The following is a 14,608-nucleotide window of genomic DNA, read 5'->3' as shown; positions in this document are numbered from 1 at the left end:
AAACTATCACTAGAAAACAGAAAAAGTCAGTCTATGGTTCTGTTTGTAATGTTCATTTTCAAATAATGTTTCTTTAAACCGACTGGATTGTAGACCAATGTTTCCCCAATGCCCGTACACAGATACAAATATACACATATGCTTATAAACATATAAATATTTACATGTATTTAGAGGTGGACAAACAAAATATTATCAACATAAGGTTGTCATCCTACCTTTTATGAGGAGGATGGACTGTCTTTCAAAGACTTTTATTTTCCTATTTGGTGTTGCATAGGCTATAGGACATGATAGCTGGCACTAGTTGGCTTTTCTTCCTCCTCCTGCTTCTTCATGTCTTTACTTGGGAAAATATTTAGCAACCCCCTGTGCCTTTCCACATTTTGGAGGGAGATTTGATCAATTCTTGAATACCCCAAAATAATTAAAAATAACTTCGTGTTCCTTCCGTATCTTTTTTTAATTCTTTGTTCCCTCTTTTCTTGTCTCTATTTCCATTTTCATCCTGCTGCAATATGAGCTAACAGCCATTAAATGCTTTACTGTGTAATAAGCACTCTCTACTAAGCACTGTTTTTCCCCTTACGTTACTAAATACTTAAAACTAGCCTGTGAGGTAAGCACTACCCCCTCCTTTTACAAATGAGGAAACTGAATTCCAAGGAGTCCAGGTAACTCGCTCAAGGTCATATAGGTAGTAGGGCTGGTATTCAAATTCGGGTCGGTTGGACTCCAAAGCTGTAGGCTTTCTTCCACACTAACTGACGTTTAATTTGCTTTAATATGAACTAATCAAGCTTCTTCACACATTCCTTTAGATAAACTTAAATACTCCTGTTTACACTCTCATTATTTAAGCATTTTTATGGGCTATCTTCTATCTCACTTTCGGTCTGCCTCCCCCATTTAACATAACGCAAAATAAGCAGGACATAAGTACGCCAGCTACTTATTTTTCATGTCTTAATTTAAAGTGTAACTTCAGGAGTCATAATATTTCTTTTGATTACAAGATTCTTCTTATATGAAGACTCTTGCAAAAGAATTTAAAAGAATATTTCCCCGTGCTCCTTCTTCAAAGAAGGTCTGGGATGATGGCAATCAGGACATATCATAATCTCTTAAGTAAATGCATGTAAATCTTCACTGGGACAGAGACATTTTGCTTTCCGAGTGGGATGTAAATTATATGGCATATGCACATTTTAGAAATAATTGTATAATCAAAGAAATTTTATGAGTTATCCCCAGAGTTCGGGGAGTGGTGGTGCGGACTGAGCCAGGCTGGTGGCATCGGGCTGTGAGGGTCTGCTCTCTGGTCCGATCCAGGAGGGGTCCTGGCTTAGTCACTTGCTAACCAGCACGACCTCAGCTCTCTGAGCCTGTTTCCTCAGTGGGAAAATGGGGCCAATAATAGTCCCTAAGCCCAGAGTTCTCATGCATGAACACGGAGTCAACATGGTTAGTGCCCCATAAAATTCTTGATTTTATTACTCTTTTGTCATTGTGTGGTAACTTATAAAATGGCACAGAAATTTCAGTTCATGGCCACACATCACTGTGCATATGCGAAATTACCAGGAAGAGCTGATTTTAAAATCATTAAATATGATGCCCACGAAAGTGAATGGCTTAACCTATCCATCTATACAATGAAAATTGCGATCTTTTATTCTAGAATTACTCATAAAACTAAGGAATTCTTGGGATTCCCTAAATGATACTATAGGATATCATTAGAACAGCTTACACAGAAAAGGTATTTTAAGCATCATATGTCGAGTTGAGACAGGCATTCAGTTGTTGGCCTTCTACTAAAACTGCTAGAGCAAGACCAGGAAGTCAGATATATATAATGTAGGGACTTAATCATTCTCCTTTTCCCCAAAAGGAGTCAACAGTTGAGCAGATAATTTAACATAGAACATTTATCATTTTGAATTTTATTGCTAAGCAGTCTTCAGGTAAAACCAAATGGAATATTGCAAAAAAGCACAGATGGTATCAAACTGCTTGCATCACAAATGTAGGTGTGCATTTCCCGCCCTTATGAAATATGTTGCAGCCTGGGCTTGTTCAAGTGCACTGGCTGGTTTTACAACATCTGAGAGTGTGTGTGTGTGTGTGTGTATGTTAGTTCAAATGGTTCAATATGCCTGATTTAAAAAAATCTTTTAAGAAGGCTAAAATACTAAAAGCATGTATTATTTATCCATCATCAAAAAATGATACTGACCCATAAAGACACTGAAGAGAATTAAGTTTAACTCTAAAGGACAAATGGTTTTATGTGTAGGTTTCTTTTTTGTTTGTTTTGGTTTTGCTTTTTTTTTTTTCTTTCTTTCAACATTCTTACCTGTGAAGATTTGGCAAGCTTCTGAGTGTATTCCTTCTCAATCTGCTTCAGCCTGCTGTTGGCCTGAAAAACACACGAACATGAACACACACACACACACACACACGGTGACCTGTGAGCTTGGTATCTCTTCCACACGCCTATCACCAGGCAGCTGGGCCGGCTGCCAGCTGCGCCGCCCTTCTGGGGCAGCCAGAAAACCACAGGGCTTGGCTTTGATCTCATGCCAACTATTCATCACTTAAAAAGCAAAAAGCAAAAGAAAAAAAAAAATCTCCTGCCAATTATGAGACAAACACAGACTTCCGTGGAGAGAAAGAGAAAGCGAGAAGAGGCGGCAGAAACAGACCGAGCAAGAGTGCGAGGCTCGGAAGGTAAGGGAGGGAACCACAGAAGCAGCGAAGGAAACAGGGGGAGGGAAGAGGGGAGGAGAAGCGGGAAAAGGTCAAGTTAATCTTCTTCCCCATTGTTGAAAGATGAAAGAACGAGGTGCTCCCGGACCGAGGCAGAGGGGCCATTCTGAGACTCACCTAGCAGAGACATGTGCCCCTAGTCTGCCTAACACACAAGGGCTACTTTTTTCAAGTGACAAATATATCGACATCAAACAATTTTCATGTCCCGGAAGGAGGGTGGCCTTCCCAGAGTAAGTCTGCATTACTTAGAGCTCGACTATCTCTCCTGCCACTCAAGTTCCCATCCTCCGCATGGGACCCACTTTCCTGCTCTCTGGAAGCCTCTGCGAGGCTCGCCGCATCCTGAGTGCTCGGAATGGCTCCGTGACACACTGGACTGGGCCTTTCTTCTCATTCATTGTGCAAAAGCACCAAAGAGGCCCTTCCGACCCGACTGTGTCCTCTGCTTCTGGAAGAGCTTTGGTCATTACTCTCAAAGTTTCCTCTCTCTGTTCCCAGGTCTCTCCCTGCCCTCCCCCTTTATCTGTCTGTCTGTCCGTCCGTCCGTCTCTGCAGCTTTTGCTGTTGGACTGCTCAGGTGTATCATCTCTTTTTCTCATTTCTATCTTCCATTTCTTTGTCTTCTTGATCTTTCACAAAGAGTTCTCGACTCCTAATTTTAAACTTTTTGTTGGATTAAAAAAAAAAAATCCCACCATACTATTCGTAATTTCTAAGAGGTTTTTGTTGTTGTTGTTCTTTGAGTAGCATCGTCTATCTGCTTTTTAAGATGAGGAAATGGAGGCACAGAGAGGTTAAGTAACTTGCCCAGTGCCACACAGCTGGGAAGTAAAGAAGCCACTTTAACCCCACTCAGTGGAGCATGGGTACTCAGTCAGGCTGAGCACAGTGCCTGCCTCTCTCTACTGAGCTTATTAGATCCATATACACTTAATATGTTTCTGAATGTCCATACACACACCCAAACATTTTTCTGCTCTCTAGAGCATCTGTTTTTTTCTGAGTTACTTTCATGCATTTGCTTTGCCAACCACTTTTTGTCCGTTTTTCCTTTTAGAAACTTTCCTCACTTGTCTGGTGAAATTTTGTATTTAAAGTGAGGCCTCTAAAACAGGCAGGCTTTGGATGCATGGACGTCCCATCACGGGTGTCTTAGAAGGGCCTGGACTCTCCCTGCCTGTCTCTGACTGGACGTTTGTCTTGGGCCATCTTGCCCCGAGCTGCCTCCCTCCAGCCTACTTCCAGGCGGCAGAGATCTGGCTGCTGGTGTTTGCTGAAGGTTCAGGATACCAGCTCTTGCACAATCCCAATTTCATTTTGCCCCCAGCCACGCCCGCGTTCCCGTTCTCATGCCGTCTCCCCAGAGAGCAAACCAGGGGTGGAGGCAGAGGCAGACACGGAAACCCTAATCCCAATGGGATAGGATTTGGTGGTTAGGCCTTTGCGGGGTAATTAGGTAATGGGGGGGATCCCCTCAGGGATGGGATGAGAGCCCTTATAAGAAGCCACAGAGCTCACTTTCTCCCGCCCTGTGAGGAGATAACAAGAAGATGGAGTCTACGGCCCAGAGGAAGGCTCTCCCCGGAACTTGATACACTGGCACCCTGAGCTCAGACTTCCAGCCTCCAGAACTATCAGAGATAAATGTCTGTTCTTGATAAGCCGCCCAGTTTATGGTGTTTTGTTATAGAACCTGAGCTGACTAAGACAATAGCCATGTGTTTTACGGACTTGAGCTCGAAAGCAATTCTTTAGACTTTATTGCAAAATCTCTCCATATCTATAGTCCCACTCAGTACACTGGGTAGTTCTGTTTTTTCAGACTAGAGAGGGCATGTGACTATTACTATTTTTTCCCCTTAAGCCATCAGACGCTAATCTACCTCAATACCGAAGGAAGCCACTCTCCATTGTAGAATGGAGGCCACTCTGAGCCTCCTGAGATTTGTTGTGGTTCACATTCCGCCAATATTTTTTAAATCACAAAATGTACGGTAAGTATTTTTTGCTTATTTAATAAACACCTGCAGAGCTCTCACCCTGGGCAAGACATTGCTGTAAGCATTTTAAAAATATTTATTTACTAGAAAATATAAAAATGACAGTGCCATAAAGATTATGTTATTTTCCCTAAAAAATGTGGAGTCAGAGATGCTGGTTCGTGCAGGACCACCTGTGTCGGAATGCCACAGGCTCACATCATGCCTTTGCAACCACCTCATTCGTTCATCCATTCCAGGCAACTGGGACGAGGGCGGTGAATAAAGCAGACAAACATCCCTCCCGACCTTTACGGAAATTCTGTCCTAGTGAGGAAATGAAATTACTGACCGAAGTGACAATATTTTAGATGGTGCGAGTGCTATGGAGAGGCCGAAGCCGGAAAGAGATGAGAAGTGATGGAAGGTGGGGGTCGTTTCCAGCGTTAGGATGTGGGAGTCAGGGAAAGCCTCGCTGTGCATGGACATGCAGGAGATGGAGGAGTCCCGGGGACCTTGAGGGAAAGGGAGGGCAGAGGGAGGGCCGATGCAAAAGCCCAGGGGCAGAGGCACGTTCAAGGCACGGTGAGGCGGCCAGTTCGCTTCAAACTGGGTCACTGAGCAATGTCTCCCTTGGATAAGGCCTGAGGGAGAACAAGGAGCCAGATCCTTCCTGGTGTCGTGGGCAACTGTATGGAATGTGGCTTTTAATCTGAGTGGAACGGAGAGTCACTGAAGTGGTTTCAGCTCAAGAGTGACAGGATTGAACTTAAGTAGTCACAGGATTATTCTAGCTCCTGTGTGGGGCAAGAACCCAGCAGAGCAGCCAGCTGGGAGACTGTCACACACAAACCGCGACGTAACTGAGGATGTGCTGAGACGTGGTCAGGTTCCTTGAAAGATGTGAAGGTAGAGCCAACTGCATATGCTGTAGGATAAAAAGAGATAAACCAAGATGACTTCAAGATCTTTCTCCCAAGCGACTAGAGAAGTGGGGTTGTTATTATCTTTCATCAGGAAAACTATGGGTGGAACAGGTTTTGGGGGGAAGATGGAGAGATTGGTTTCGGACATGTTACACATGGCGATGCCTCTTAGACATCTGTGTTGAGGTGACTGTTTGGGTAGTTGAGGCTGGAGTCCGGTGGAGAGGTCTAGTTTAGAAGTATAAATTCAGACATCATCAGAATATAAGTGGTAGATGGAACGATGCTCCTGGATGAGACCTCAAGGCATTGAGTGTACAAGAACCCCAGAAGTCTGGGTATACAGAGCCCTGTACTGCAAATGTCAGGAGGCTAGAGAGGAGGAGGAGAGCAAACCAGAGGAAGGGTCCGAGACAGAAGAAATCAGGATAAGATGCAGTCCTGAAGCCAAGTAAAGAAAGTGTTTTCAGGACTATTCCTCTGGGTCAGCTGCTCCAGCGACGGAGAGGTCATGGACAACGAAGACTGGAAAGTAAGGATATGGCTTGAGCCTGCGGAGGACGATGGTGATTTGAACACAGGCAGTTGTGGTATCGTGTAGAAGCTCCAGAGAAGGAGGGGAAGTGGAGCACATACAATTTGTCATACAGAGTTCTGTCATGAGGGGAGAGGGAGGAATGGACTGGAAGCTGCAGGGGAAGTGGGCAAAGAAAGGGCTGACTTGTTTTGTTTGGTTTTCTGTACGATGAGAGAACTAACAGCACGCATGCAGGCTGGTAGGAGAAATGTTCTTTCTTTCTTTTCTTTTCTTTCTTTCTTTCCTTCTTTCTTTTGTTAAAGATTTTATTTAGTTGACAGACAGAGATCACAAGTAGGCAGAGAGGCAGGTAGAGAGAGAGGGAAGCAGGCTCCCCACTGAGCAGAGAGCCTAACGCAGGGCTCGATCCCAGGACCCCAGGACCACGACCCAAGCTGAAAGCAGAGGCCTCAACCTACTGAGCCACCCAGGCACCCCAGAGACATGTTCTTGAGTAAAGGAGAGGGGACAGGATCTAGAGCTCAGGGGAGGAGAGGGCCTTGGCTAGGAGTCCACGTAAATCACACCTGCCCCATTGGGGCAAGTACTGGTTGCTTCCACCTTCCCCGGGAAGTAGGGGGAAAAATTCACAGAAAACATGAGGACCATAGAAGAGAGTGGTGGAAGATTTGAGGTAGGAGGGAAGGGTATGGATGGTCTCGTCTAGGAAAGTGGGAAAGGGATAGGACCAAGGTATGCAGCATGAGTCTCAGGTCTCCAGGAAGCATTAGGGCCCACTTAAAATCACTAATGTTGAATTTAAAGTGAGACCAACTGGCACAACTCGCCCAGTTGGTCGAGCAGCCAACTCTTGATTTTGGCTCAGGTCATGATCATGGGTCATGACACTGCACCCCATGTAGGGCTCCATGCTCAGCGGGGAGTCTGCCCAAGATTCTCTCCCTCTCCCTCTGCCCATCCCCATGCTCACTCTCTCCTTCTGTCTCTAAAATAAATAAATAAATAAATCTTTTTTAAAAAAAGATTTATTTATTTGACAGACAGAGATCTGTCTGTAGTCAGAGGGGCAGGCAGAGAGAGACGGAGGAAGCAGGCTCCCTGCTGAGCAGACAGCCTGATGCGGGGCTCGATCCCAGGACCCTGGGATCATGACCTGAGCCAAAGGCAGAGGCTTTAAACCATTGAGCCACCCAGGTGCCCCAATAAATAAATCTTTTAAAAACAAACAAACAAACAAACAAACAAAGGGAGACCAGCTGGTAATATATGAATACCTCCAGAACTTGCTCATAGCTAACAGAAAAGAATCACTATTTTGGAGAATAATAAGAGTGACTGAAGAAATAAAATTAATTTATCACCCATCAAGGTTTCTATTATGTATGTGAAACTAAGTTACAATTGCCTGAATTTCTGAACTTCTCAAATAAGTCTAAAATGCTCTGGTTTAGGGGCACCTGGCTCAGTTAGTTGTGTCTAACTCTTCATTTTGGCTCAGGTCAGGATCTCAGGCTCGTGAGATAGAGCCCCAAGCTGGGTTCCACGCTGGATGTGGAGCCTGCTTAAGATTCTCTCTCCCTCTCTGCCTCTCCTCTCCCCTTCCCTCTGCCCAAGTGCCCTCTCTCCGTTTCTTGCTCTCAAAAACAAAAAACAAAAAACAAAAAAAGTTCTGGTTTAGCATGGTTGAACATCCACAGAAAATTCATCATGCAAACCATCCCTAAAACATGTTTTGAATTATTTTATTCTCAGGATGGTATTGACTTATACATTTCCATGCATAAACTTAAGTTATGGTTATTTTAATCCAAGTCTTATTTTTATAGCTATCATTACTACATAGAAGGACAATTTTCAAACATCTGCAGCATAGCCTGAACAGATGTGGAATAACAGATGAGAGGAAAATCATAATTCTGAAGTGAGCAAAGTTGTTTTGTCATTGCTGTTGTTTTAATCTCTGGCTCTTCCTAACTGCTCCCATTATGGCTGGTCATGCCCTCCACCCTCCACCAAGCACTTAGCTCCCCTCTGCTTTCCTAGGGTCTCTTTCTCAGTTCACTCTTCCTTGTTAGAAAGCCACCAATGTATTGGTTCACTTTCTCTACACAGTTCCTATCAAAATATTGGGTTAAAACTTTAATGGAAAAAAATAAACCAATGTGTCGATGGTTTTTAGTCATCATAATATGCTACTTTTTCCTTGCAGGATACTTTGCATTAAGTCCTCATTCAAAACAGTCTTTCATTCCTTTATTTTCCATTTTTTATTATTGGTGAAAGTTCAGGCACTCATATTTCCATGAAGGTAATTTAGAGGAGAATTAGGAGGCTCCTCTAAAATCTGAGGCAAGTCCAGATCTTATAAAGATAAATTTCCTTAAAATATAACAGCATTAGTTTTTGAATTAAATATCTGCCTTTACGAAAAGGATGCTTCCCAGATACTTGAAACATAACATAAACCTCAGCCTATTATGCAGTACTTTCTACTCAAAACTTTGTAGGCATCCATTTGAAGCTTCTCCAAACACTCTGAATAACAGTTATGGCCAGTTGTTGCCAGATGTTAGTATATAACTGCGCACGCCCCTAAAAACAAAAAAAAATCAGAATATTCGTAGAACATATTTATATTTAATTTAATTTAAAATATTTACAGAACTTCCAAACTTGAAGTTGCCTATATTTTACCTCAAAATAAAGCTATAGCTTTGTGAAGCATAAGTAAAATTAATGATTTCTGCTTGGGCTATGATGGGAGTGACCGGGCCATTACTTAATCTGTTACAGTCAACAGCGAGAAAACTGGACAAAATAAAGGGGAAAAAAACTGTTTTAGGATGTTTAGGACTGTGACCTTGTGAAGAAGGGGAAACAAGTGAGGTTAAACCTTCCAATCACACCTTTCTTTCTGGAGGCACATCTGAACTAAACCTAGGCAAGGGAATCAAAGTATAGCATAGCAGGATTGTGAGCTGAGGAGATGAAGACTGGAGTTTGGGAAGGCTGAGGCAGTTGGAGTTTGTGGGGACAGAGCACTAGACAGAAGGGAGCTATGCACAGAAAGAGCTCCAGACACCTACGTAGGTTCCCTCTGAGTCTGTTTCTGATACTGAGCTGTGTATGTATGGGTAAGGTTCTACAAGGTCAAGTAAAAAGTGACTAGTGAGATTTAAAATAAACAATTTCCTAAGCTTACACAGGGCTGAGGGATATTTCTCTTCTGACCAGCCAAACTGAATGGTTCTCATATAACGTCCAGGAAAGGAAGGTCACACTTAGTCACAGGGTTAAACTAGCCTTAGAGTAAAGTTAACTTTAAATCTGCTCTACTAAAGTTTTTTTTTTTTTTTTTTTTTAATTTTTAAGGCTCAATTGGATCAAACTGGTCACTGCAAGTAACTCCTTCCTGAACGATCTCAATATTTTTCAAAAGAAGTCAGGAAAATCCAGTATTCAAGAACTTGTATTTTACAATGTTCAGCATTCAATAAAAGATGGCATAAGAAGCAGAAATATGTAAGTCATAGAAGAAGAAAAATTAGTCAATAAAGTTAGACTAAGAAATGACAGAGATGGTGACATCAGTAGACAAAGACTACCATTATGTTTCAAAAATACCTATTAAAATGACACCTAAATATTTAAATGAAAATATGAACATAATGAGGAGAGAAATGAAAGACAGGCAAAAAAACAAAACAAAACAAAGCTTAAATAGCCCAGGGCATAGCAATATATTATCTGAAAGGAAAATTTCACTGGATGGGATTAATAACAGATTTGGCACAACAGAGGAAAAGATCAGTGAATATGAAGAAAAAAACATTTTAAGTATCCCTAAATGATTGCCAGAAAGACAAAAGACTGAATTTAATGAACAATCTCAGTAATGTATGAGACTATATCATGGCATCTAACATATGCATAATTGTGTATCAGAAGGAGAAAAGTTTGGGAAAATATTTGAAGACATAATAGGTACAAATCTTGCAATATGAAGAAAACTGTACACCTGCCAGTGGAAGAAGACCAATGAACAAAAAAGATAAACACAAAGAAAACCACATCAAGATACATCATAATCAAATTGCAAGAACAGAACTAAAGATAACATCTTAAAAGCAGCCAGAGAGGTAGATGCATTTATAAGATAAGAATGAGGATTTCTCATCTGAAACTATGCTAGTCAGAAGATAACATATTGAATCTTTAAAGTGCTGAAAGAAGAAAAAAATCTGTCAATCTAGAATTGTGTATTTGGTAGAAATATCCTTTAAAACTAAAAATGAACTATAGACCTCTTCAAACAAAAATCTGTCACCAGCAGAAGTGAACAACAGGCAAGGCTAAAGGAAGTTGTTCAGGCAGATGGAAAATGATACCAAATGCAAACCTGGATGAACTTGAAGAATTAAGAACACTGGACAGAGAAAATAAGAATATAAAGAGAAATTACCTTTTCCCCCCTTTTAAAATTTCTTTGAAAGAAAATGTACTTTTAAAAGCAGAAATAGTAGGGACACCTAGATGGCTCAGTCAGTTAAGTGGCTGACTCTTGATTTTGGCTCAGGTCATGATCTCAGGGTCCTGGGATTGAGTCCTATGTGGGGCTCCAAGCTGGGCATGGAGTCTGCTTGACATTATCTCTCTTCCTCTCCCTCTACCCCCCCTCCATGAGCTGTCTCTCTAAAATAAACAAATCTTTTTAAAAAATCAGAAATAATAAAAGTATATTGGGGGGTTATACTATATTTAGAAACAGGATAGGCATAGAAAAATAGAGCTACACTGTTATGAAGGCATTTATATTTAATGGTAAACTGGTATAAGAGATCATGAAGGCAGACTTTAATAAAGCTCCATATCACAAAAAAAAAAAAGGAAAAAAGAAAAAGGTATATCTACTAAGACAATAGTAGAAATAAAACGGGATATTAATCAGTACTCAGTGAATTGAATAAAAGCTATGAAAAGAAGAAAAAAGAAAAAAAGATGAGACAAATCAAAAACAAGTAGCAGAATAGTAGAATAACACTCAACATTATCAATAATTACATTAAATATAAATAGTTTAAAAATTTTATCTAAATGACAAAGATTGTCAGACTGGATCTAAAAGAAGGTATAACCATGATATTTTCAAAATAAACACTATATATTTAAACATGTTAAAAGTAAAAGGATGAAGAAAGATGAACCATGAAAAAAATAATTATAAGTGAGGAGGCTATGCTAATATCAAAGTAGATTTGACAACAAAGAAACTTAGCAGAAAAAAGGGAATATTTCAATAATGATAAAAACTTAATTCATAAAAATGATAGAACAATCCTAACATGTAGCACCTAATTTCAAGAGCTTCAAAATACATGAGGCAAAAGACTGACAGCACTGAAAGGGGAAACAGGCAAATCCACAAACTGTAAATGAGATTTCTTTTCTTTTGAAGATTTTTATGTATTTGACAGAGAGAGAGAAAGCACACAAGCAGGGGGGAGCTGCAGGCTCCCTGCTGAGCAGGAAGCCTGATGTGGGCCTTGATCCCAGTATCCCAGGATCATGACCTGAGCCGAAGGCAGATGCTTAACTGACTGAGACACCCATGCATCTCTGTAAATGAGATTTCAACGCTACTGTCTCAGGAGATAGAAAATTAGTGAGGATGTACATGATCTGAAAAGCGCTGTCAACCAACTTGACCATTATTAATCAGACACCATATTCTGGGTCATACAACAATTTTCAAAAATTCTTAAAGGGTTAAAATCACACACAGTACATTCTCTGACCACAATGAAATTAAATTGGAAATGATAATAGATATGTATCTGATATTCTCAAAATATTCAGAAATTTAAAAATACACCTAATTTCTATGGCCAAAAAAGAATTTACAAAGGCAATTAGAAAATATTTTAAAATTAATGAAAATGTAACCATAATGTTTATGGAATGCAGCAAAATCAGTGCTTAGGGAAAATGTTTAGTTTTGATTTATTTTATTAGCAAAAAAGGAAAATCTAAAATAAGTGATATTGATATGAGCGTCCCCTAAAGAAGCTTGAAAAATAGCAAATTAAAGACAAAATAAGGAAAGAAAGAAAATAATACCAGAATAGAAATAAATGAAATAGGAAACAAAAACAATAGAGAAAATCAGCAAAACCAACAGCTGGTTCCCTGAGATTTAAAAAAAAAAAAAAATCGATAAATCTCTAGGTAGACTGATCAGAAGATACAAGATACTGAGAGAAGATACAAATTAACCAAGATTAGGAATGAGAAAAACAGGGACATGACTATCAGAACCCACAGAGATTAAGAGGGCAATAAGGAAATATTATGAATAACATATTGCCAAAAATTTCTTGATAATTTAGGCAAAATATGAAAGTCTCTTAAATGATACAAATCACCAAAAGTAAGGCAAGAAGAGAAAAACTCAAAGAGTCATACATCCCTGTATGTATTAAACATGCACACGCACGCACACACACACACACAGTCATTCACACAGTATACTGAAGCCCAAGTGGCTTCACTAGTGAATTCTATCGAATATTAATAGAAGAAATAATACCAACTCTACAGAAACTTTTCCAGAAAATAGACCATGCAGAAATTGTCACAGTAACTGAAGGGAGCATTGTTTCTCCACCAAGACATGGATTCCACCTCTTATCACCATCAGGAGTCTGACACCCCTGTCTCCTTTCCTTTCACATCACCAATATTTTCTTCTACATTGATTGATTTCCAGGTGGTTGTAACAGGCTAATTTTACACACACACACACACACACACACACACACTCACACAGCCTGCCCTGAAATCCTGCTATATATCCCTGCGATGGTTTCATGAACATTTACTTTGTGGAGTACCTCCTCTACGTCGGACACTCTACGTTTACAGAGGTAAACAATTTAACGCGGTTGAGGAGGCGACAAATAAGTGAGTCGATAAAATACAGCACAAGTGTCATGGAAGAGCTATGTGCGGAGTGTTATTAGGGAAAGACTAAGCGATACCTCACACCGGAGAAGGCTTCTGTAAGGAGTTGAACATTAAAGGCTAATGATGATGGAGATAATGATGATGAGAGCAACAACAAAACAGCAACCGGTATTTATTTTGCTCTTACTCTACTGACACATATTGTTGAAATGCTTTACATATATTAACAGATTTAACCCTCCCCAAAACTGTGAGGTAGCCACGATCATTATCCTCACTTATAGACTGCGAAACTGAGAGACAGAAAGGTGAAAAGGCTTGTGTGAGGTTATCAGGTTGGAATGAATAGGAGTCAACTGACTGGAAAAGAAAGAAGAAAACTCCAAATGGGAAGAATAACAGGTGCAAACATAGGAATGTATAAAAATTATATATGTTAATATTTTAGTATATTTTAAAATACATATTTTAATATAGGACACAGTATGCATTTAATAGTCTAGTTTAATGCACATATTAATATTTTAATATTTAGTAATATATTTGAATAGTTATAATATATAAAAAGTAAATTTATATAATACACACATAAAATTTGTTTTTGTTTCATTAAATAATATACATATAAAATAAAGTTTCTTGTAACCCATCATCCAGAGTAACAGTATTGACATTTTTTTTTTATGTACAACTTACTGGTAGGTACCAGGATATTTCTGAAGTCCTAAACCTGGCATTTTCTTCCATTCTCCAACCCATCCCAGCTTGGATGTTGCCCTTACTACCTCACCAAAAGGAAGATACAGCAGAAGTACAGAGGAAACAAAGAAGGTAGTGTTTGGCTTGTGACTCTATAATCTGGGCCAGCAGGACTCGACACCGGGCAAAAAGTGTATCAGTCACAGTGGGTCTTACTCTATCTGCTTGCCCTACTGTTTCCCCTGTCCAGACTAAAAATGATTCTCTAGCTTGGGGGCAACGAGACATCCGCTGAAGTGAAGGGGAAAATGTTTATCCGTGAGTCTGTTCCTGAGAAAAGACCTTGTTTCTTGTCCTATTCTCTGGGCCAAGCCTGAAGGATGGGGAATGCATGGACCCCACCCCCCGCAGCCCCACAAATAGAGAGGGCTACTCTAATCCCAGAGTGGCCTGTGATCACATGCCAGACAGAGGCAAGGGGCCATGTGACCTTGAGTTCTTAGGCACACTGGCATGGATACAGGGGCCACAGCAGAAATGAGCTGTGTGGTGTGTGTGTCTAAGCTGGCCAGCAAGACCGCTGTACCCAGTTTCTGTGTATTCACCTCTCCCTGACGAAACACAAGATCATAAAACCTCCTGGGTGTCTGAGAGCAGCATGGATGTAGCACAGAGAATGTAAGGCCCAGTGGGCTTTCAAAGAGAAAGGAGGGATTACGGAGAGGTGA

General features: G+C 40.5%; 1 protein-coding gene across 17 annotated transcripts in view; it reads right to left on the bottom strand.

Moving 5' to 3' along the window:
* CEP112 (centrosomal protein 112) overlaps nucleotides 1-14,608 on the bottom strand; it is a 416,468-nt gene that overhangs the window by 90,573 nt on the left and 311,287 nt on the right. For 13 of the 17 annotated variants that reach the window (XM_082706651.1, XM_082706642.1, XM_082706654.1 and 10 more), the window contains one exon: nucleotides 2,360-2,422. The exons of 2 other annotated variants lie outside the window; for them this stretch is intronic. In XM_082706651.1, the coding sequence (XP_082562777.1) occupies nucleotides 2,360-2,422 (63 nt within the window). Of the gene's footprint in view, nucleotides 1-2,359; nucleotides 2,423-5,580; nucleotides 5,683-8,354; nucleotides 8,811-14,608 lie in introns of those variants that run through there. 2 more of the 17 variants (XM_082706645.1, XM_082706644.1) reach the window with 2 other exon arrangements.

Source organism: Mustela nivalis (assembly GCF_964662115.1).
Source record: "Mustela nivalis genome assembly, chromosome: 17".
NCBI classification, from domain to species: Eukaryota; Metazoa; Chordata; class Mammalia; order Carnivora; family Mustelidae; genus Mustela; species Mustela nivalis.
Note: the sequence above shows the minus strand (reverse complement) of the source record. Positions and strands in the feature narration are given on the sequence as shown.